The sequence below is a fragment of the Sebastes fasciatus genome, chromosome 13, assembly GCF_043250625.1.
Source record: "Sebastes fasciatus isolate fSebFas1 chromosome 13, fSebFas1.pri, whole genome shotgun sequence".
Taxonomy (NCBI): domain Eukaryota; kingdom Metazoa; phylum Chordata; class Actinopteri; order Perciformes; family Sebastidae; genus Sebastes; species Sebastes fasciatus.
In genome coordinates, this window is record NC_133807.1 from 22,608,190 (window position 1) to 22,633,295 (window position 25,106).

Genomic DNA, 25,106 nt, shown 5'->3' on the forward strand with positions numbered 1-25,106 from the left:
ATCTACTTTACCTGTTTTATTTGCTTTATAACTGTGTGTGTTTTAACCTGTTATATGTTTTATCTGCCTCGTTTAGTCTTGTCAAGTATTTATTTTGAAGCACTGACCAGAAGTGGCAACTGTGAATCTCGTTGTATTTAATACGATGACAATATTCTATTCTATTTTATTTATTTTTATGTTCGAAATAAAGTCATTCATTCAAATTAATTTACCTGGATCCCTTATGTGTCCAGACCAAAAAAAACTTAAAAACACAACAAAAAAAACCTCATAAAACTCAGAGGTGTAATATTTAAGAGTTGATGGATGGATCAACTTTTTTAGGTTATTTCTCCTGTGAGAGGATATAAACGGTCCTCGGGGGTCTTATTCTGATCATTATTATTAATTCATCAATCATGGGGTTTTCAGCGCGCGTGTGTGTGCGCGCGCGCCTTACCCTGTCTGGTTTGGAGCGAGGGGAGACGTTAGAATCCAGACGTTGTGCCGCGCGCCTGCCCAGACACAGACAGCAGCGGCCTGAATACTCGAGGATGAGCGCGGGACGGCGGCGGTGGTACGCGCGAGAGGAGAGGAGAGGAGAGAGGAGCTTGGTTGTCCGGAGCCACGTAGCGACGTAGCGGGGCTTGAAGACACCAACACCGGTGTGCGCAGGTTATATATCTCCGCAGCAGCAACACATAATCTCCCGCTACATTTTGCACAATAATACGTTGCTCTTTTCTAAATCTGTGCAACTGTGATTGAACGCAAAGAGGGAGGTCGCTCTGGACGGAGAGGTAAGCCAGCAAACAGACACACAAAATGTTGCTTTATAACTTAATTTTAATGCGTTTAACATGTATGACAAGCATGGCAGTTGCTCGGGGGTGAAGTGGCCGTTAGCCGGTAGCCGTTGGCCGCAGCTCAACGGACCAGAAATGTCCGTTGGAGCTCCTGCTAGCTGACTTTGTGTGACAGTGTCGAGTTGAGTGTCAGTAAAGAAGCAGCAGCAGTCGGAGGGGTTTGTGTGTTACAGAAAGCTTCTCAGCGATAACAAAAGCATGACATCTGCTTCTTCATCTAGCATCATGTGTGTCTTAATAACATGTCACACGTCCCCTCTTCAAAGTGCACTCTCGACATTAAGTGTAACGTTAATAACCGCAAAGATATCTGACGTTAATGGCTTGCTAGCTTCAAAGCTAACTAGTTAGCCCCCCCAATCAATCTGGGGGTTGAAAAAAAGTGAAAGTCTTGCAATCTGTTTTTAGCTAATGCATGTCAACAAATACTAGTTACTACATGTTTGCATGGTTAATATGATTTCTCAGTAACATTTAAATGCACTATTATATCTAAAAAGCCTGCACCTTGAGCTAATGTAGCCAAGTTAGCTTGTCATGTGTGCAGGTTAGTACCTATAGGTGGGCTAAAGCTAAGCTAAGTAACGTTAGCTTAAGTTGGCCAGGCCTGCATGCACAGTGTTTTTGTTTTAACCCTTTCTTTGCTTTATATACACACTGCAACGTTAACTCAAAGTGTTATAGCTGTAAAAGGTTAGTAAGATGTAGCTAAAAGGAGAAAGTAGTACCGTATCTCGTCATAAGTCACACAATTATGTAGTTGGGTTTTGCACTTTGTAACCTCGTTTGCCAGAAATAGTGAGCTTGTTGGACTCAATTCTTCATTCATGTTTTATTGATGTTTTTTTACAGTCCAAATCAGATGTTTTACAAGAGATTTATCTTTGTAGAATAGAGATATCCTAGTTGTGAATATCAGTGGACTGCTGTCAGGCTTGACAGTGTCTCTCTGTGCAGTGATGAATATAAAGAAACTTGGAGAGCTTGGGGACTCTCCCACTTTTTCTATGATACCTCAGATGATTTACACCAGACCAAAAACACTAGGTCGTACTGCTCTTATGACCTGATTATGGGCTTGAGGGCCAGATACTTACAGAGGCATGGAGCACCCCTGCAGTGCACCACACAGTGAGCTGGTTAAGGTCTTATGAGTTTGGACAGAGTGAGGAATGTGAACCTTCACACGGTCCTCCACAAGCTGCGAACGTGGAAAAGCTCATTAAAGTCTAGACTTTAGAGGGAGCATGGATTTGAGGAGCACTGCTGCATAATGAGAGGTAAACGTGACACATTTTTGACTGCCTCAGAGCAGGTCTCATCTGCTTTACTGTCACAAGCCAAGCATTTGTGAACTCTGTTGGTTTAAATGTCGTACAGTGCCTTTTTTGCAGTAAATCTCCCATCCTGTGCTATTCAAATCTTAAGCCACAGTCGCATCTATCCGGTATATGACTGGTTTACCCTATGTGAAATTAGTTTTGGTTTCTCATCATGTCTCTGAAGCATGATTGAAGAAAGCTATAAGTTGGTTATTGTTGAATAAACTTTGATTTCCTGGCAAGTTTTGCTGAGCATTAGTAATGCTTTGGATTACTTAAATGGGCTGTCAGACACATTCGTTTATGCTCTTTTCTCTTTTTTTGCATCAGGGTGCAAAGTTCATCTTTGAAAGCTGTCCAAACCCCAAAAAAAGCTGTCGCAAATGATCATCATTCCAATAGGTTTGGCCTCCCGATCTGACAAGGTGATTGTGTCGAGTGATTACTAGTGATATTGAGAAGTCTACGCTCTATTTGATTCCCACATCAAAGGACTGCATTATTTCGCTGTGAGTGAAACTGTGAAATGACTCATTGATAATGATAAGCCGGTGGAAGGATTTTCCTCTATATGCGTTACATAACCACATTGTGTGCTTGTTTATTTGCACGTGCAGTTTTTTTGGGGGACAATTTTCAGCAGGGAATTTAGCACTTTTGATTAGTTTTATATTATGAATATTAAATACATTCTTAAAGTTAGGAGTGTTATATTCTTTCAACCCCACAAACATTCATTTTAAACATGCATTTGCTTCAAAGAAAATGAAACAAGGTGCATGTTCAGGCAGTGGTTTCTCATGCAGTTTATATTCCTCAGACATAAAGCCTAATAGATTATCCTGCGTCTGCATGACAAAGACAGCCATGTGAGTTGAGTTGCTCCGTCAGTGCAGAGCTCACCCTCCCCTTGTGGTCTTAATGCTCTCGGAGCTGCTGTCCAATTCTCAGAAAGGATCAGAGTCAACATGCACAGGAAGACAGGTGTGTCTGTATGTGTGTTGATAGACATATTCTACATAAATGGCTTTCGCTTGTACTTGCAGAACTGTTAGAACATAGATTCATTAATGTTTGGCTTTAATAAAAAGTTAGCAAACACCATTTAGTTCTTTTTACGCCTGCCTTCATTTTTGCATGAATGAGACGAAGAGCCAAGAGGAACATGAAAAACAGTTTAGGGTTTACCAAGAGAGATGATAGAAATCAAGGTTCAGGTTCAGATTGTGTGTAAACAGAGCATCTTTGGAATGATTTTGATTTTTATTACTGATGACTTTGAGCTTCTGTTCAGTTTGAATTAGTGTTGGCATTGAACCCTTAGTAATAAAGTAGTTATGAGGGCTGTAGTAAAAGTAAGACGCCACAAATGAAAACACTTTTAGTTGACAGTTACTACTCCAGTAAAAGTTAAAGTTAAAAACGAGATGCTTTTGGTTATTGTGATCGTAATTGTCAAAATATTGAGGCTTATAATATTTGCTGTAATTGCGTAGCTCTACACTCATCATGTCACTAATGATCCCCGTCTTTTTACACTCTCTTGCTCCTTTTTCTGACACTCTCGACTAGAACAAAGTAGTCCTCATGGATCGGTGGGAGGATGTTTGAATATCTTGGCCTATTTATGTTAAAGAAATAAAGCAAAAGATGTTTGTGCATACACAGAGGAGAGGATGTTTGTCGTCTCCAAGAAAGGAAATGTGTTTTTTGTTTCTTGCTCAGGGAGGGTTTCTAGTGAACAACAAACGCCCTTGTGCACACTCATTATGGCGAGTAGGTATGAGGTTGTTTGAGGTCAACCAACTGTCAGACAGGGGCATCCCAGCTTAGATGTATGCAAAAGTAAAGAACATACAAATGCCATAAAATTTGTTTTAATACCGTCTCTTTCATTGTTAACTTGCATAAACATTATAATATTACTGTAGCTTCTAAACTGTGCAGCGCTTAGGCTTCAATGAAAGGTTGAAATACAGTTTCCTGTGGTTGTATCTGCAGTACAAGCGCCTGAGCTGTGGTTACACTATGCTCTCTAACAGTCAATGGGAGGTGTGTGTGCAAGTTCGGGTGTGTATCGCTTAAAGAAAAGGCAATCTTTTGTTTAATCAGTGCACTTACCTTTGAAATTGTTGTTGCTTTTACTGTTTTTTAAAAAAAATTTACCATGTAAAGTGCCTTTGAGTACTTATGCTCTCAAGAGCTTTTTAAAACACTATATCAATGTGTTGTAATGTATTCATTTTAGGGCTGTCAATTGTTTAAAATATTATAATATATATAATTAATTGCATGATTGTCCATAGTTAGTAGTGATTAATCCCAAATTATTCACACTTTTTGTCTGTTTAAAATGTACCTTAAAAGGAGATTTGTCAAGTATTTAATACTCATATCAACATGGGAGTGGACAAATATGCTTGCTTTATGGAAACGTATGTAAATATTTATTACTGGAAATCAATTAACAACACAAAACAATGACAAATATTGTCCAGAAACCCTCACAGGTACTGCATGTAGCATAAAAAATATGCTCAAATCATAACATGGCAAATTCAAGCCCAACAGTTAACAACAGCTGTCAGTGTGTCAGTGTGCTGACTTGACTATGATTTGCCCCAAACTGCATGTGATTATCATAAAGTGGGCATGTCTGTAAAGGGGAGACTTGTGGGTACCCAGAGAACCCATTTTCAATCACAAATCTTGAGGTCAGAGGTCAAGGCAAGGGATCCCTTTGAAAATGGCCATAACAGTTTTTCCTCGCAAAAATTTAGCGTAAGTTTAAGAGATGTCATAGTCCACTGCAAATACATATTGAGCTATCAACAAGTGTTTCAAGGTTTTTCTACTCCAAACCTGATGTAAAAAGTTTTGTCCGACCGTCTTTAAGAAGATCTTCTTGTTGTGAATATGCTCTTAAATTAACAATATCCGTTATTGCACGTCACTCACACACAAAGTAAACAATCTGTGCATTTTATTTCATAGTGAGGTGTTTCAGTTGTGGCCTAGACATATTCAGAATAATAAAAATAATGTATTTTGTTTATAGGCGCCTTTCAAAGCACTCAAGGACACCTTACAGGCACAGTTAAAAACAAGCAGAAAAGACATCATAAAATCAAACAAAACAGTAATATACAGTAATAATTAAATTCAAATATTAGGCATTATATCTTCACTTGTGCAAAACTCAATGTGGTTGTAGAATCAGAATGAATATGACCGTTCAAAAAGGTGTGAATACTTGTGAAAGCTGTGGTTTTGACTCATACACACATGACTGAAACATTTGTGGGGAAAATGTGGCGCTCGGTGTTGAAAACTGAAAATATGGCTGTAGTTTCAGTTCACTCTCAAACAAGAGAGTGGGAGAGCACCTTTTCTAACCTCATCTGTATTTCCTCCGTTTCTTCTGTCTTATCTCATAGGTGATGCACTGTAAATGGCTCTTCAAGCAATACACAGAAGTCCTTACAGCAGTTCCATGTCTGGCATCCAGCTCGTCTTTACCTGCTCTGCAGTTTGAAGACACCAGCACCCTGCAGAGCAGCATCCTTAAGAGAAACTGAAACTGTGATCTGCCTACGACTCACATACTAACTTGAGAGGAGTTTAGCTTCAAATGTTCAGCATCAAAGACACCGAGCCTTTGATTTTGCCATTTGATTTTTAAGCATATGGAACAAAACTTAGAACAGATTGTATGTCTTTCCGACTGCATTTCCTACCTTGGACAGCATGGATGCTCTTTTTGAATCAGGTTGACTATCTGTCGCCTCATCCCCTCCTTCGAGTCTCTTCAGAAGAAGGAGGGTGGGGGATTGGTGTGGCGTCCCCTGCCCCTCCTCGTAGAGTAGGCTAGTCTACCTTGGCACCATAGCAGTTACTCTTTTGCATTGCCTTGTGCTCCCACCAACTCCATCCCTCCATTCCCTCTCCCTCTTAATGAAATCCTGCAAGAGCCTCAAGGAAGAGGTTTCTGTCCCCAGCCTTGGCGGGATGTCACAGGAGGAAGGACGCAGGGCGCCGGTGTCCCAGTCTTATTTTCACTCCCCTAACCCAGATCTGGACCTGGCGGGCAAGCTTTATAAGAGGGAGGTTGGTGGTAAGCCGTATTCTGTGTTAGTGGACAATAAAATGGCAGCCAAGACATCCATGGGAGATCAGAACATTGGTCAGTTGCCCACTCAACATGTGACTCCACAGCAGCATCAGCAGTATTTCAGAGAGGGAGGAGCAGGGCAGGAGGTGGGGAGGTCTCAGGCCGGCAACGACGGTACCTCTGATGACACCTCTGATGATGACGACGATGAGGAAGAAGAGGATGACGATGAGGATGGGGAGGATGAGGGCTTCAAGCGTGAGCAGATCATTGTCGAGGTTAACCTGAACAACCAGACGCTTCATGTATCCAAGGGGGACAACAAAACTGGAACCACAGCGGATGAATCGGAGAGAGCTGGCAGCGACGACGACGACGATGACGACGAAGAAGAGGAAGAGGAGGAGGAGGACAGCCTCGATGAAGACGACGATGAAGACGACGAGGAAGATGAGATTGAGAGTCGAAGAACGAGGTCAAAGAGGGCCCGTCGTGGTGCGAGTAGCGCAGCAGCTCCCAGCCAGCCACGGAGGAAAAGCCTCCGAACAGCTCTGAGCACTGCTGCCGCTGGGATGACCACCAGGGGCCGGCGGAAGCGCATAGAGCCTCCAAAGAGCAAGCGCAGGTCAGCCAGATCAGCCCCATCGTCTACCGGTTCCACGACCACGACGACGGGAGGGAAGGCAGAGGTAGAGGAGAAGGAGGTGCTGGCGTGTGAAAAGTGCCCCCGAGTGTTTAACACGCGCTGGTACCTGGAGAAGCACATGAATGTGACACACCGGCGAATGCAGATTTGCGACAAGTGTGGCAAAAAGTTTGTCCTGGAGAGTGAGCTGGCCTTACACCAGCAGACTGACTGTGAGAAGAACATCCAGGTAAAGCAAACTTCTCCTGTCTCATGTCATATCTCTGTAATTACTCCTGCAAATTCATATTTTATTCTGATTGATAGAAAAAGTGCATTTTCAGGGTTCACCATATTCTTAGATAACATCTTTATATACCTAGATAAATTTAGCAGCTGCCCAGAACAACTTACTTTTAGATTTATTTTGGGTGCTTTGATGCATAAACCTGATATTCAAGCATAGTACACCGAGTACAGTAAACATTAAAAACATGAAACTGTTGCATTTCCTGTTTAGGGATGGGAGGATATAGGATTTTATCGCGGATCGCAACAAAAAACACTCACAATAAGTTGATCATGGTGAATTTCCATTATCGGGATAACCGTGAATATCGTCACGAGTGACTTGAAAAAGCTGTCATGTCAGAAAAGTGAAAAATGTCTAAAGTCTAGTTTTAAAAAATACAGAAATGATCATGTAAGAAAGAACAGACTTGCACAATGTTGCTATTTCATTTATTCATCCTATTTTTGCAGGTGGACCATTTGATTTATGATTACTATATTTAAGATTGTTTGATTGTTTGCTTTTCACTAAAACGATTACAATTTACTAAAAATCCTATCTGTGATGCAATAAAAACATTAATTTCTTAAGAAAATGTAAGGTAAAGTGATTCCAATATGTTTTAGTGCCATTTCAATGAGTTTTAAGCATATTTTGAGGATCAAGAATACTTTGGCCAGGATAATCGTCACATGAAACTTTCATATCGTCCCATGCCTATTCCTGTCATACTTGGTTCACAAAGCTAACGAGAGTGCTTTGTTAGTGTGGTAAAGTAACACATTTACTTTTGTTTCTGGGCAAAGAAATTTGTGATCTCACTAAGTTACACTATTTGTAGCCAAAATAACTGCCTAATAATATTTCTAATTATGTTTCATGTTTTCCAGTGAATTTGTAATATTCAAGCCAGAAAACTTAAAACGTAAAAGTGAAATTAGACTGGAGACCTTCTCGAACAGCTAACATGTATTATATATTGTCACCTGCTGTCATTGATGGTATCATAAGTGGGTTCAATTTGGTTTTAGTTCTCTAAAACTGATGCTTCATATTAATACCCAAGGGTCTTGTGGCTGTTTTGAATAGCTTAATTTAGCCTCCTGTTTTTCTTAACTTGATTTGCATCGTAAGTTAGTTTTTGAAGAAAGTCTATTCACTAGGAGTGGGTATCATTCGGATTTGATCGATACTACTACTTTTATCTATTCTCCTTATCGGTTCAGCTCTTTATTAATACTTTTATCAGTTACTTTTCATTACTAAATAATTGCTTTTTAATATATTATTTTAAGAAAACACATAAATTCAAAACAGGATTAGAATTTATTTATATTATAAATATAACTAAATGTTGTTTCTAGAGCAGCATGTGTACAACAGCAAAGTCATAATATAAACTAATATCTCACTGAAAACGAATCTAAAATGTCAATGATATAAATGATATTCCTGAGTGAAGTTTAGAAAGAATGAAGAACACTGATATCAGTCAGTACCTCAGCCAGCAGCCAAGTTTACAAGAATTTGCCCAATTTCACAATATGTGGCAAACTAAGCTAAACAGTTAGACTAGATACAGACAGCTTTTGTTTCAGCTTGTTTGTAACAATTCGCTATTAGCCGAGCTAGCGTGCTGTGGTTGTGTAAAACATAGCAGCGGTGGATGAGAGACTGCATATTGAAATATCACTTTTCTACCTGTTCACATGTTTATGCTTGTTGAACAGGTGTATTGATAAAGTGTTGGCTTTTTACTGGCAAACGTTTTATTGCACTTACAACAGTGCAAGTTGTTGTCAATTTGAGTAATCTTCCAGTTCACTTCACTGTCTCCACCGCTGCCTCTCTGCTCTGCTGTTCGCTGATTTCGCTGTGTGTGTGTGTGTGTTTCTGAAGAATCGATGACAGCAGAGCTTATCAATACTCCGGTCTCCAGTCTAATAATTTTGCACCGCCACCGGTGCTCGTTTAAAACCGGGTTCCGGTACCCATCCCTACTTTTCACATTTCCCCATCTGGCCAAAACAGTTGAAACCATGTCAAGCTGTGATGGTGCTACTTCCCCAATAATTAGTTTAGCTAAATAGAGCGGAAAAATAGCATTTATTAATGCAGAACCTGTCAATGACTTTTCTTGTTTAGGAGGCAACACTCAATATTCACTCCTTTTAATAATATCTGTTAAGGAAAGAATACTGCAAATAGAGCAGGATTATCTATAGGTGTACATTTTAAATGAAATCTAGTCACCTCAAATCGAAGCCATAACTATTGACACAAGTGACTTGCAAATATTACATTAATACAGTGTCCATAAAAACTAATAATCTTATTTTATAATAAACAGTGAATCACACATTTTTACACTGAACAAGAGGAAAAAAAATAATCAAATTGATCTAAATTAAGTGCAAATATAACAAAAAATTATTGCATACTTTAACTCTGACACACCAAAAACTTAACTGGTGAAGCTAAGTGAATCTACATAATACGTTGCATGGAGATGAATTAAAGTGGTAGAAATTATTAGAACTGGTTAGTGAATTTCCTGGTCAAAACTATATCATGAAGCATTATGCCAAAACAAATCAGAAAAGAACAAATCAAGGAATGAATGTCCCTCGGTGCACTGCTCAAAGTGGGGTACCATCTTGAGCATCGGCACTTCTCTGTGCGATTCGTAATGGCAGGGTGCCTCGCAGCGTTTTTGTGCAGCGTCTAATCAGCCGTATGAACATAAAAACTGTGGAGTGTACATCTGGACGAGCCGATGCATGGCACGAGGGAGAGGGGTTGAGAATGAGGATACAATGTTCACGTCCTTTTTGAAAAATAATTAGTGAGCTGTTCGTCATAACTTTTTTATTTGTGAACAAATAATGAAACATTATTTTAAAAGTTTTGATGTACAGAACATGATTTTACAGGACAAACATTTCCAGAAGAATTAAATGTTCAGTGGAAGACTGTGATATGTGTAAATAATATATAGCTCTATAACTATAGCAAGTTTTCTTTTTACGCTTTTTGGGCGTAATATATATATATAGTAATAATAATGGTCTGACCAAAATGGTGTGAAATTGCATAGTTTTAAGTAAAAAACCTTCAAATTTCTTGTGGGAGGACCCTAAACCCAATATCTCCAAGTATCTTTTATTCACTGTAGAAATTCTGAATGTAATAATGATTGCTGATACCGGCTGATACACGCGGCATCATGTGAATAAGGAATACTGTGACTTATTTGTTTCCACTTCAAGCACTGCCCAAGAGTACAGTTAACTTATTTTAAAGTGAGTTAATAAAATCATGACACAATAAATCTGTTTTGAACAGGCTGACTCAAAAACTGAATCTCTGTGTGATAAAAGTACAAGTTCTGCTACCAGCAGAGCTCCAGGGTTCATGGATGAGATGGGAGACACACACAACTGTTTCCTCGGTGCCTCACCAGTTTTATGGTAGTAGAAAAGAGAAAGATACTGTTGGGAAAAAAGGCTCACATGATAGCTTGGCAAGTGTTTGCTGAAAGGCATGTGAGAGATACTAGAACAAAGTGGAAGTCTCTTTGATAGGATGAGACCAAAATTAAGCTTTCTGGCCATCATATTAAATACGTGGGTTTAGGTGTTCTATGTTTGTGGCATGATACTGTGGGGATGCAAGATTTACTACTTTGAATGCGTTCCATAGAATAAAACAGTGACATGTAGAGCTGCAACTAACGATTATTTTCATTGTTGTTTAATCTCTTGATTATTTTCTCGATTAATCATTTAGTTATTTGGTCTATAAAATGTCCTAAAGCCCAAGATGACGTCCTCAAATGTCTTGTTTTGTTCGCAACTCAAAGATATTCAGTTTATTGTCATAGAGGAGTGAAGAAACCAGAAAATATTCACATTTAAGAAGCTGGAATCAGAGAATGTTGTCTTATTTTTCTTTAAAAATTACTCAAATCGATTATCAAAATAGTTAATTTAATAGTTGACAACTAATCGATTAATTTTTGCAGCTCTAGTGACATGGTCCAAGTGGGTTGAATACTTCACTAATGTTTTAGTTTATATGTTTTAATCAGGAATCACACCAACAAGCCAATTTATTAGAATAGATGAAATCCGTACATGATCTCCAGAGGGAGTCATTCAGATTTTTCACCAGCAGAGGGAGCTGGAGTATAATGAAACAGTTTGGGCAAATAAGAACCCTCTGATGGCCATCAGGTGTTGGTGCTCATGATATTTATCAGCAACAATAATCTTAATGGTGTTTTTTTTCTACTTGTTTGTGTCCTTTAGTGTGTCTCCTGCAACAAGTCTTTTAAGAAGCTGTGGTCACTGCATGAGCACATTAAGATTGTGCACGGCTATGCGGAAAAGAAGTTCTCATGCGAAATCTGTGAGAAGAAGTTCTACACTATGGCTCACGTCCGTAAGCACATGGTTGGTAAGTGGGGTCCTTTTTTGTTCACAGTTCCTATTGTGCTGCATCACCCGTAATATCTCATACTGGGGGAGTGAGCCGTCAAAGACAACATAATAATATTTATATAATAGATATTTTTCATGGTGTATTTTGTGACTTTATGCTTACCATTTTTTCTTTTGAAGGTGGTTATATGGCATTTCTTTTGTAGAATCATCAGATAAACCTTATTTAATTAAATGAAGTAATGTAATCTTGTTAATTCGTACACAGCTGTTCTATTTGAAACATTGATATGTTATCTGATCAGGTGTGTCCTGTTGTCTCAGTATTGGTTATCCCTCTCTCTCCCTTTCATCCATTTCTTCCCCCCCCAAACCCAGCTCACACTAAGGACATGCCATTCACCTGTGAGACGTGTGGGAAGTCGTTCAAACGCAGCATGTCTTTAAAAGTTCACTCGCTCCAGCATTCTGGAGAGAAGCCCTTCCGTTGTGAGGTACGAGAACACACATCGTGGCCTTGTTCAGACACAATAACCTGTATCCCGATAAATCTAGATCTTGTCACAACGGTATCATGATGTTTCTCACCTGCATCCAAATTGTTATCAGATTTTGTCTTTTTGCTCACATTGATTGTATCTGTTGAAACTAAGGCCATTGCTGCACGGACAAAATATGTGTGCTATGCCATACAGGTAGGGAACAGGACTGCCTCACCTGAGACGAAGAATAAAACTTCCTCAAAGACAAAACAGCTAAAACAGTTTGTTGTGCTGTATGCAAATTGTTCTTCAATGTGATGATGGACACATTTGTGTTCACAGTCTGCTACACAGTGTGAATACGGTACATAACGTCCAACCCTGTCTCCTACAAAATTACGTTCCCATACAACTAAACTACATTCTCAATGTCGTTTCGAGGGAAATGTATTTTCTCCAGGATTCCGATCACATTTGAAACAGTTTTAAACACATGGTTAACTTTGTAAATTGAAACGAAACAAAACCAAAAAACTAGGGCTGTCAGAGTTAACACAATAATAACGCGTTAACGCAAATTCGTTTTAACACCACTAATTTCTTTAACGCAATTTGCGAGTTTAGGTTGTAGCGGGCTCAGCTTTAAAGCTAGAGTGAAGATACTGGTATCATGTGAAACTATAAAACTTAAAGAATCCGTACCGACCATGTCATACTAGCTTGTGGTGAAGGAGGCTAAATAACGCTCCAAACGTACGCAGAATTTTGGAGAGGAAAAACTGGCATGGCCATTGTCAAAGGGATCCCTTGACCTCTGACCTCAAGATATGTGAATGAAAATGGATTCTATGGGTACCCACGAGTCTCCCCTTTACAGACATGCCCACTTTATGATAATCACATGCAGTTTGGGGCAAGTCATAGTCAAGTCAGCACACTGACAGCTGTTGATGCCTGTTGGGCTGCAGTTTGCCATGTTATGATTTGAACATATTTGTTTATGCTAAATGCAGTACCTGTGAGGGTTTCTGGACAATATCTGTCATTGTTTTGTGTTATTAATTGATTTCCAATAATAAATATATACATATATTTTGCACTTGACAATCTCCCTTTAAGTTACATTTGGACCAGATACAAAATGTGTGATTAATTTGCGATTAATCCCGATTAGCTATGGACAATCATTAATCGCAATTGCATATTTTAATCGACTGCCCTAACAAAAACACAAAATATGATTACGCGAGGGAGGAACTATTGCCGACTTTAAACACTAATTAAATAAAAACTGCAGCATGACACATGGAGAACTTATACTTTTCTCGCTCAAAACCAATAGATCTTTTTAATGAAGTAGAAATGATTTAGTGCCCCATATAGTGAAACTAAATGAAACGAACACCGGCTTCACCTTATGGGTCACGTCCCTATCTGGCTTTAAAAGTCAGATACGGTCTATCCTCTATTTGTCATTTGGCACTAAATGCAGGTGTGCCTAAGAGGAATTTTAGGGCCAAAAGAGGTTTGTTTGTCTTGTTCTCTGACATGTTTTTCTAACACATTTTCACATGCTGCTGCTATTGAAGTATGTGCTGCCATGTGAAAGGTCATTCACATAACATGGAAGACAGGAGCCTTTTTACCATTACACTTCAAAACCAGACACTTTTTTAAACAGCCTAAATTCCACAGTTAAATGATTAGTTTACTTTCCTGCTTGAACAAAATGCCCGAACTGATCTAAAGTTGACATACTGGAGTGATGGTATGCATTCAATATTGTTTGTCCTAAGCACACACACCTAAATGCCATCCTCTTTCTTGCTTGTCCTTTGTAATGTATTTATTTTGAGCTGAATTCAGTGTTCAAAGAGTGGTCGGCTGTTTGAGTGGAGTGACTGAAGGTTACAGTTTTGATGAATTTGCCCTTGTGTGCCTCCAAAAGGAGCCTCAAGGTAGTTTTCACTCACTGGTTTGAGCAGAGGAGCATCTGTGCCATGTGGTTTGTGACCAACCCCAGAATAGCCAGTTGTTGCCTTTCAGAGGGGGACCATCCTCCTGAATGTTGAACACTCATTGGACGCTTGTATTATACAGAGAAGTCAAACCATGTCAAATATTAGCAAACCACACGTACAGTGTTCACCTATTAACCGGAACATAAGATAAATGTAGAACTAAACGTTTTGGGGCTTTAACAGACATCTCTTATGGATGCATTTTGTCACATTGTGTGTCAAGATTTCCAAGCTTATTTCTGCTCAACAGGGCCAGTCACAGTTGATTATCTTATCCCCGTCCTCACTCAGAGGAAGTTGACAGATGGGATGCTTGACTCCCACCCGAGGCCTTTTAATATCCAACCACATGAATGGACGGCACTCAGGGAACATGTGTGTATGGGTGGAGCTGCTCTAATTAAATGTTTGAAGTTATCCTACACTGTAACGTGTGATTACATGCTTATAAAGGGTGTATGTAATGTATAGGCCATTCTCCTCAGTGGTCTAACTCTGTAGTGCCATATGGAAACTGCTAGATTTTTTTTTTCCCCCTCTGACATTTATTTAGCCAGGTGGTGCCATTGAGATTATAAATATTTTACTTTAGGAAAAGCCCTGACCAGGAAAGCCTCGTAATGCAAACACACAGCGTGGTTACATGCACCCAAATAATCTGGTTATTTCTGGCTTGCTGCACTAACCTAATTTCTAAAACGTCATGTACATATAAATGAGAAATCTGCTTCCTTTATCAGATTAAGGGATTAAGAGTAATCTTGTTAACACAGCTAGATGTTTGGAGAAACCTGATTTCTTGGCTATGTATACAATTATCCTGGGATGGGCTCCATCATTTGCAAAATAATTAAATTGTTAAATCTCACTAAAATTAAAACATGTATTTGAATTGCATGTAAATCAATAGGGCTGTTGCAATAACCACAATATTGACAAGACAACTGCAGGGGATGGCAAGCAACCGCCACAACAGCTATGTTCACATTTTTTCTTTTCTTTTTATTCTTTGCAATGGGAGTGCTGCATTTTTACACTTTGCTACAAACGACAGCAGCATGACGAGCATCTGTTCTGCGCTGAACACTGCATGTTTGGTGTTTTTCTTTCTGGTCGTCGAGTTGAAAAACCTTCAACTTTGGATAAAACTCTACAATAACCAACCGTCACATCCTACATGTAGGCTACAAGGGCTGAACAACAACAGCAATGGAGGAGAAATTAATACACATAGACCGGCGGGTCTGTCCTCTCTCTCTACATGCCTCGACCTTCCCTTCATCCAGACATTTTAATTTTCCGTATCATAGCAACCAGACGCAACCAAAGTGCTTCGGCTGAAAAAAAAAAACGCTGCTTCATTGTCCTTCTGTGTTCTGCATTTAACAATAAACAAGTATTCAATTCCTAAAGGTAATTTATATAGCACTAAAATCAGGATAAATAAAATAATTTGCACCGAAAAAAGTTGTAATAATACCACATATCACTCTGTTGAGCCAATCATCATCACCGCAGGGGAAATTGTGACAGCCCTATTCCTCAATTTCCTGCCTAACCGTACCAACCTTGTTTCTTGTGTGCATGTTAAGAGTTAATGTAGTCCATGTACAGCAGTTTGTCTGTAAACAAGATCACATACATTAATAGCCCCAAAAATATTAGTGAGTCAATCTGTCAATCTGTTTTTAACTGGTGAAGGGGAACATTTCAGGTTAAAACTATTTTCAACAAGTTAACAAGTATTGAAAGAGGAGCATGTGTATGGATCTTTCCCCTAATTCAGAGGGTGTGTCTGCAGGTGTGTGTGAGTGTTTTTGAGTGCATGACTGTCTGTTGACCTGCTGTGTTATCTGAATGCCTCTGTTGTCTCTGCTGCAGAACTGTGACGAGCGGTTCCAATACAAATACCAGCTGCGCTCCCACATGAGCATTCACATCGGACACAAGCAGTTCATGTGCCAGTGGTGTGGCAAAGACTTCAACATGAAACAGTATTTTGATGAGCACATGAAAACACACACAGGTGAGAAATGACAAGTTTGTGAACGTATCATCTCAGACCAGTTGTGTCAGTGTCCTCAGGCTCTGTTGTTTTGGCCCCAGGAACCTTTTGGAGGAAGAAAACTTGACCTGCTTTTTGACTGCAGGAACCTACTTCTAGTTTTAAAGCATTTTTTGACTGCAGAAACTGGGAAGCTTTGTAGGAAACAAACAAACAAATGAAGATTAGGCATATTAGTCCGCTGACGTATGAAAAAGCAACGGTCATCCCTGCAAACCCGACCCTGAAATTCCTATTACTGATCAGGGCCTTTTTGGGACTGGAAATGTCCCAGGAACTTAATTTAGACCCTGGTTCCTGCGGTCGAAATGCAATGAGTTCCTCAAAAGGTTCCTAGTTCCGGGGAAAGTTCCCGCGGTCGAAAAGAGACGTTCCTGTTCCAGAGATTGTAGTTTCCAGTGGCCCAGGAACTATCAGGGTGGATTCTCCAGTACAGGCCAGCCCTGGTCGTCACTAGTATAAATATAAGGACTTTGAAACTTGTAATGTTATAAACAACACTTTTTATTCAGCCAACTTTCCAGTCTAAAAAAAGAGCGTGATAACAGAAAGTGCGGCGTAATAAAAATGTTCCACAAAGTATTTGAATTATATACTGGCTAAAATGGAAAAATAGCCTGAAAGCACTCAGCTCATTACGTTGGAGACAGGCGTCTCACCTTTCTGTCCTCAGTCTTCCCTTCAAACTTTGCACATTCTCCTTTCCAGCATCTACAGTATTTAAATATCATGCAGTGGAGCAACAGTAAATTACATAGACCATCAAGATGACTCAGCTGTTGTGGCAGTGCATGCAAAACTTATGTTTCTAACTTATGTCTTTGTTGCTTCACAGTAGGACTAGGCAATATGGCGATATAGATCGTCAAAACGATATAAAAATTGTATATATCTTTCTATATTATTTCTATCGCGATATAGACTAGGCCTATATTTAGTTATTCATTTTTTTCTCTATAATTTCACTAAAAACTCGTGTTAATTTTGCACTCGACGTCTTAAAATGAGGAAAGACTCAGTACTTTTCATTGGCCATATTGCCCAGCCCTGCTTCACAGTTCTTCAGTTACATGTGAATAGGAATGCAAAAAGTGCCTAAAGGACTTTTTTTCTTTTAATTTAGGTCCTTAGCTGAGTCTTTAGACTATTTAAATTATTGCTATCAGATGTTACGTTTTTATTCTGACTTGCAAATCTAAATGTGGATACTTTAAAATTGTGAAATGTTTTGAGATGAAAACTTTGCCAAAACTTCAACAATGTTCCTGGAGTCAGACAGTCAGCCAGCCAGTCAGTCAGTCAGCATACACTCTCTAAAAAAGGAAAGACATGGGATGTTTCCAAGATGAACATTATAGTGGTGAGAGCACGGAGACTTTGCCCAGTTTTTGTAATGAGAGGGACGCTCTACATCAAAGAAGGGCCTTGCATAATTATATTGGGGCTTATAATGACTACCCAGACACATGCTGTATTACATCCCTCTGGTTTTCTGTCCCTGCTGCATTGCTATTTCCAAGACCAAACTGAGCAGTGCAGCCTGTTCGTCTTTCACTGTTTTTCTCCAGTCGTGGGTGGACACACCGCTCTCCGTTGGCCCTCACGGTTCTATTTGTGATGTGTAATTACGTTACCCACTCCTCTCCTCTCCCTGCCGCTACCAACCAATTTAGCCTCCTTCAGGAGGAGACACACCCAGTCATACCCTGTAATAGGCGGCACACATGGTAAACACAAAACTCCCAAAGTTTGGTTCACTGCTCACTGATGTCTTCAGAGTGTAAATGTAACCGTTACAGACGACTAGCACATTAGCTGTCACCTTTTGATATTCAGTTGGTTTGGAGAAGCTTCACACGTAACATGCCAGTGTAAGGCATTTAGAGAGCCCTTCAACAGCCTGTTAATAGATGGCTGTGTGGGTGGTAGCAGGCACATTCAGTAGCTCCATGGAGGGAGGTTAATGAGAGCGGCATTCCAACGAAGCTGCTGTTATTCATTTTCACATCTCCTCCTCAAAGTGTGAATTGTAATAGCTTCCTGCGGAGTGGGTGGGTTGACAGCAAAGACCCTCAATTGAAGATGCCAACTTATTAGCATTTTTAAAGAGAACTGTCGCTCTCTGTAGAGAGAAATGGTTAAGGGGGAAAAAAGTGAACTTTGTTTTTTGGAGAGCTTTAATCAGTTGATTAATAACCATCCTATTTGACAACAAAGGATTTGGCTCTGATGCATCGTATTATTTTATCTTTGTAGCTCCAATCTTTTTGTTAATTGATACAGTCTCTGTCTTCCTCTCACATAATTTTTTTATTGTCTGAATCTGTGCAGGAGAGAAGCCTTTCATATGTGAGATCTGCGGGAAGAGCTTCACCAGCCGGCCCAACATGAAGCGCCACCGCCGTACCCACACCGGGGAGAAGCCCTATCCCTGCGAGGTGTGCGGCCAGCGCTTCCGCTTCTCCAACATGCTCAAAGCACACAAAGAGAAGTGTTTCCGCGTCACCAGCCCTGTGGTCCTGCAGACCAGCGGCCCACCTGTGCCTGTCCGCATCTTTGCCAACACCTTCTCCTCCTCTTCCTCCATCTCTGGTCCCAGTCCCTCAGCCGCCGCCCCAGCCACCACCTCAGCACCCCTGGGCCTCAACCCGACAGGAGCGCCCGTGCCTCCGCGAGGCCCCGTGGGACACACGTTCTCCCACGTACAGCTCCACTCAAACCCGTCTCACCATCACCCCCACCCGCCAACAACCCAGCAGCACCTCTCAAACACACCCCAACATGCCCCACCTCTCCCCCACCACCACCTGGCCGTGCCCGCAGTCTCCCACTTGCCCCCGCCCCCGGCCCTTTTCAAGAGCGAGCCCTTAAACCACTGTGGGCACGAAGACAGCAGCTACCTGCACCACATGGCTCCCCCTGACAAGGGCCCCGGGGCCCCACAGCACCACTGAACTGTGCTCCAGCTCTGCAGGCCCACACCAAACCGCGCCTTGTTCCTCCTCTTCTCGTAGTCCTGCCTCAGTCTCTGCCCTGATGAAAGGGTTCTCCTCTCAAACGGATTTAAATAAGTCAAGCTACACATACACCCATGTATGTGATCCAGATTTATACACCCTCAGTGCGCACATTATTATTTAAGTTACCCCGGTTAACTGACAAAGATTTTACAACCTCTAGAATTTTTTTCTTGAACAGTTTCTTAGGAAATCAAAATGATTTCTGTGCGAGTTCTCGATCTGTACATTGATGGGTGTAAAGTATCTCCTTTTCATCAAAAGCTGCTGATGGAGGTCGACGTATGTATTACCTGGGCTTCATGGATCATCATTGAACTTTCCTCTTTATGTCAAGTTGTGGTTGCACATAGATCAGGACTCTCTGTGCAGTTCCTCCCCATAGCAATACTCAACCTGTCCTCCTAGTTATACTGTCGAGCCTGGCCTCCGCAGCAATGTTTGATGAATGTTGTAACTGGTTCGACCTGAGCCTTTCTCTGTCCCAAGGCCAAGGTGGAGAGGGATCACAGCAGTAGTGCAAGATGCAGTGCCATAAGTTACAGTAAGAAGGGGGGGAGGAATTTTTGTAGGGGAAATTGGAAAACAGGTTTTGTAAACGGTTAGTTGAGATTCACATCATGGTTAAATGGTGCTTTCCATTCCAGTGCATACAATATTTCTTAGTTTTTCTTTTCCATTTGATTATCAGAAGTATAATATTACAAAAGCAACAACGTATTGCATCAGCCTGGCTTTTCTACAATGGATTTGAGGTTTGACTTCATATGTTGTGGTCAAGAAACCCAAATTATACAGGACATGCACCCTCACAAGCACACACTCAAATGGTCACTGATTTACTCACTGTGATCAGTTCAACCTCAGCTTTCAGAACTTGTTGGTCAACGGATGCTTTTAGATAACAGATGACTGTCAAATACTGCCACTGTGAGGGGCCAGACACACGGCCCCATCAGGATTTACCCCACTTCCCTTCGCTGCTGTCGAAACGATACGGGTTACCATGTGAAAGGTCATTTGACACACACACACACACACAGTATAAACACACACTTGGGACCTTTTTCATCACAGTTCTTAACAGGCAATTATGCATATTCCTCTCAGCCTATATTCCACGGTTTGGTGCGGGGCGTCGTTGTAATGTAAGGGTTTGTTTTATGACTTTTCATCGTACTGATTGATCCACACAGGCGTGTCTAAACCTGTTGAATGTTGCCTACGCAGAATGATGGCTGATGACTCATTTATATGTTTTTTTTTTAATGTTCTCTGCTCAGTTTTAAGCTAATGTAGATATACTGTTGTTAGCACATGATAGGAAATGTCAGGATAAAAGGCAGTCGTCATACAACTTCTAATACTTCTTGTATAGATAAGCATACATGTGATCAAATCAGCGTAAGAAATTACATGAATTAATGTAATAGCCGATGGTGTGAATGTTATTTGTTTAAAATGAGCATAAAGGGTTTGAGTTGCGTGGTTGTTGGCCCTTCACCCAGTCTGATAGCTATCAGATGTGTGTGTGTAGGTGTGTGTGAGCGAATGTGTGCATGCATTACCAGTCTGTCTGTCTGGTGGTCCCCAGTGCTCTTTTACCAAAAGCTGCTTTTACAAAGTGTGCCCCAATATATGTGTATTTGGGGATACCTGAGACGGACAATAGCAGTAAATTGAACATGATCCTCGTTCTACCACTCTGAACAGTATTCAGTCTGAAGTGGTTAAGCTCCGTAGTTTAGGATGTCCCCTTTTTTTTATTTGAGACCTGCAATTATCCTGCCATTTCTGTGGGTCTTAATACGGCTTTGCTTCTCATCCTGTCCCCTCGGGTTCACTGCTGTGCTTCACGTTGTTGCAGTATGGATCTTTGTCTTGTTTGTTTTTTATTTTTAAGCCTTTTCATTTGTGTGTATTCTCTGCACTTTACTGCTGCGTGGGTGAGGCGCAGGGAAGGGAGGGACTGACAATGCATTGTGGAACAGAGTGCAGTTGTGGCTGCATGGGAAAGGGTGGAGGTGATTATTTCGAGTGGATGTTTTTAGGCAAGGAAAGGAGGAGAAACCCGGGTGGAGGCGGTTAGTGTGGACGGGACCATAGCAAACTGAAGGACACGTCTTTTAGTATGTGCAGAAATTGATTTCCTATTCGTTTTAAAGAAATAGCTCCAATATGGACCTCCCTTCAAAGTGAAAGCGGTGTTCCTCCTGCTTTGGCGACTTCACACTAGCCCCTCCAAGCTATGGCTGATATACATCCTTCTGTTAATGTTCGTTCATGGAGCTTCTCTCCACCAATTTGTCTCTGTTTGTCGAATGATTCTCCTCCTCCTTTCTTTGTTATATAGAATGCACTTTCTACTAAAATCCTTGGCTAGTTAAGAAAAAATAACATTGTATATTCTTTAAAGATGTTTTAAAAAAATCAATATACTTTTTTTCCCCTTTGTATTTTTAACCACTTAATGTAGCATTGCGTATTTTATTATTGTATCTGGTACAAAATGTGCAGCTTTATAATGTCCTGGTTTGTTCCCTTTTTTTGTACGTTATCTGGAGATTGAGGAGAAGTGAAAAAGTTGGGCCTTTTTTGATAATGTACATTTAACTGACTGCTAACTTTGAGAAGTAAAGACAAGTAGCCATGATTATCACAGATCTGTGTGCCTCTTTTTATCTTCAAATGCTGTGACTTTACTAAACAAGGAGAGGTAATTAAACAGTAAATGTAGAAAAGTAAGGATTGTGCACCACATGTTCCTATAGTTTCCTAAGCACTAAGCTTTGCTGGAAAGCTTAAATTCCTGCTGACTGTTGCTTGAGCAGTGTTATTTTACTATGTAGGGTTACTGGGTTCTTGGCATAATGCCTGTAGCCAAACAACGTCTGCAGCCTGCACATGACACCGGAGGTTCACCAGCTGACTTCTTTGATTGCAGCTTTTTATTTGTCCTAGGTTCTCTTTTCTTGTGACCACTTCCTGTTTTTTTCCACTATTTGCAAAAACATTTCTTTTAGTCTTTTTAAATATTGTTTCATGAAGATGACCTGAGAGGTTGTTAAAGGGCCTTTCTCACAGAACACGGTTTCAACTGAACATCTCCCAGCGAAAAGATTTTACAGTAGCTTCCATTGTATTCACTGACGGTGACCGTGACCCTCGGTGACTTCAGGCAGGGATTCCCTGTTTAGGTAACCTCAGGGGGCAACCCCCAGGTTTAAGAAGTGAAGCCAATGCGGAAGTACCTTAAACTTGCATTCTTCCTAACAGCCAGCAGGGGGCGACTCCTCTGGTTGCAAAAAGAAGTCTCATTGTATAGAAGTCTATGAGAAAATGAGCCTACTTCTCACTTGATTTATTACCTCAGTAAACATTGTAAACATGAGTTTATGGTCTCAATCACTAGTTTCAAGTCTTCTTCACTACAGCATGATGTTTATTTAGTCAATTATGGTCCCATTTAGAGTCAAATAGACCATAAAGCAGGGTATTATCTCAACAGCATGATATGCGATATTATTGCCTTATTTCATTTATTCTGAATTTAGTGCTATATAAATACTCTTTACTGTTAGGGTATTATTATGTTGCCTTTTTAAATGACAAAGATGACCGTTTTGAAACTAATTAAATACTTGTTTATTGTTAAATACAGAACACAGAAGGGCAATGTTTTTTTCAGCTGAGACGCATTGGCTGCGTCTGGTTGCTACAAGACTGAATATCCGCAGAAGTAAAAATGTCCCACTAGGTAGAGTACTTGCTCTGGATGTAGGGAAAGCTGAAGCACGTAGGGAGACAGGACAAACCTGTCGGTCTATGTGTATTCATTTCTCCTCCATTGTTGTTGTTCAGCACTTAAAGCTACATGTAGGATGTCACGGTTGGTCTTTGTCCCGCCCCTCATCCATTGTGATAGGACAGCTGGGTAAAAAGTGAGAGTGATGAGCACAGTGTTTTACCCAAAGTTGAAAATGTTTTCCAAGTGTCAACCAGAAAAGAACATCAAACGTGCAGCGCTCAGGGCAGAATAGATGTTCAGCGTCTCATTACGCTGTGTTTTCAGTTCATGATAGTTAATTGTAACATTTTCGTCGCCTGAAAATATCTTATTCAGCATTCGGTTGTACTTAGCTCCACCCTCTTGTGTCACTTCTGGTTGCAAAAAAACAAGATGGCAACGGCCAAAATGCCGAACTCGAGGCTTCAAAACCGTAGCCTTCAAACCAATGGGTGACATCACAGTGACTACGTCCACTTCTTATTTAAAATCTATGTGTAACATACAGCTTCAGTCTTTTAATCTTTTTAGATGGGAGAAGGTGTCATTAACAGCTTCAACTATTAAATATCAGATCCAAGAGTGAAAAAAGGATTGTGCGAAGAATCTCCTCACAGTTCCTTTCCTGGATATCTGTTGTTCCAACTCAACCAGCTTTATTCATCCGTTAACAGTGCGCCTCCTCTAAAGGCACATTAAGACATTTACCGTTGCTGGAATAACTCCTAAAATGCAGCGCGCCCTCTATCACCATAGGTGGCTTTAAGTGGCGCACCAATGAGTCACATAATCCTGTAAGATAGCGGAGCGGGGCCGACGGGTATAGAGGAAAGTGTGAGTGACTCACTGATGGTGAGTGGGTGGTCAGGTAGCGAGGCTCACTTCACGAGCAGAGGAGATAATAACACACCGTCTGTACATCTCCATTCCCATTTGGGTTTGAAAATAGTCCGCCGCCACAGCTGTTAGTCATTACGAGGAGGGAGGAGGCTGCGTCTGTCAGCGGGCAGATAAGGAAAAGGAGGGCTTCACGTCGTGTATTGTCTGTTCTGAAAGTTGCTGCAGCGGTTCATTAATCACTGTGTTTGTAAGGATTTATCTCAACACCGACTCCCTCGCTGCAACGCTAATGTTTCTCTGCAGTTAATAGACGGAGAGACACCACTATTCCAGATTTTAAATGATGTGTTACTTTGGATAGTCCAATCAGCCTTATCAGATCATTTCCTGTGTCTCTCTTACAACAGAGGTCAGAGGTCAAGTAGCTTCAGAGCAGAATGAGAATGAGTTTCCCAGTAATGCTTACAGTCACACTGACTCGAATCCTGATCAACCTGTTTGAGGAGGAAGAGGCTCTTTTAGCAGGAAATCTATTGCATCAGGAAAACTGAATACTATAGTAATTATTCAAATATTTTCCTGTGACTGCCAAAAATTCACCGCCATGCACCGTGCACCATGTTTTCCCAGACACCAGGATCCAAACTGGGTCAACACTGCTTAAATGGACTGTTTGTAACTTTTTACACGTATAAATCTACCGGGTCGGTAAACCTTACATGCATGCGCACTCACTCCACACTGCAGAAGAGTTAGTTTAGCTCTGAGAATATCTAGTGAATGTACAGTGGACGTTTGTGCAGAAATAACTGCTGCAGCTCCTCCAGACCAACAGAGGTTTCCCGTGTCTTGTGAAGTGATGGGGCTCCGCAGAGAGAAACGGTATTGTCTCCGACCAGGTGCTGGTGTCTCCCTGCGGGCTGCGGTCGGAGACGATAACGTTTCTTTTCCTGCCTCAGCCCCGCTGGCTGAGGCAGGAAAAGCCAACACTAGGATCAGCATTGATTCATGGAGAGACCTTCTGGTCAGCTAACATTACTGCCAAGCAGGTGTAATATAGAGTGATATTGTGGTTTTAGCTGACGTGTGTCGCCTCACTGTTTTAAGCGATGCTCGTTCATGTCTATGTAGAGCGAGCACAAGCGCGAGCCCGGTGCTGACTTTCGTTGACTTAACGGCCACACGTGTCGCTGTTAACAAGCAATTCTGAAAGTTACAAACAGTCCCTTTAAAAAATGAAAAAAAAAAGAAAAA

The 25,106-nt window shown here is 40.8% G+C and overlaps 1 protein-coding gene across 2 annotated transcripts; it reads left to right on the forward strand.

The window, feature by feature from the left end:
* The first annotated feature begins 444 nt into the window (after positions 1–444).
* znf652 (zinc finger protein 652) lies at positions 445–21,883 on the forward strand. 2 transcript variants are annotated; one of them, XM_074656223.1, is made up of 7 exons: positions 445–782; positions 2,501–2,679; positions 5,608–7,156; positions 11,509–11,656; positions 12,019–12,134; positions 16,025–16,169; positions 18,540–21,883. In XM_074656223.1, exons 3-7 carry the CDS (start codon positions 6,125–6,127, stop codon positions 19,160–19,162), a joined length of 2,064 nt encoding a protein of 687 aa, XP_074512324.1. In that variant the 5' UTR covers positions 445–782; positions 2,501–2,679; positions 5,608–6,124; the 3' UTR covers positions 19,163–21,883. The 2 variants fall into 2 exon arrangements, with proteins under 2 accessions (XP_074512324.1, XP_074512323.1); XM_074656222.1 differs by lacking the exon at positions 2,501–2,679.
* The last annotated feature ends 3,223 nt before the right edge of the window (positions 21,884–25,106 follow it).

What these genes read in the sequence shown, in the direction of transcription:
- znf652 (XM_074656223.1), top strand. Translation starts at nt 6,125, where the DNA reads ATGAAATCCTGCAAGAGCCTCAAGGAAGAGGTTTCTGTCCCCAGCCTT. An exon ending in AGAAGCCCTTCCGTTGTGAG is followed by an intron (nt 12,135 to 16,024) that starts GTACGAGAACAC and finishes TCTCTGCTGCAG; the next exon opens with AACTGTGACGAGCGGTTCCA. An exon ending in GCACATGAAAACACACACAG is followed by an intron (nt 16,170 to 18,539) that starts GTGAGAAATGAC and finishes GAATCTGTGCAG; the next exon opens with GAGAGAAGCCTTTCATATGT.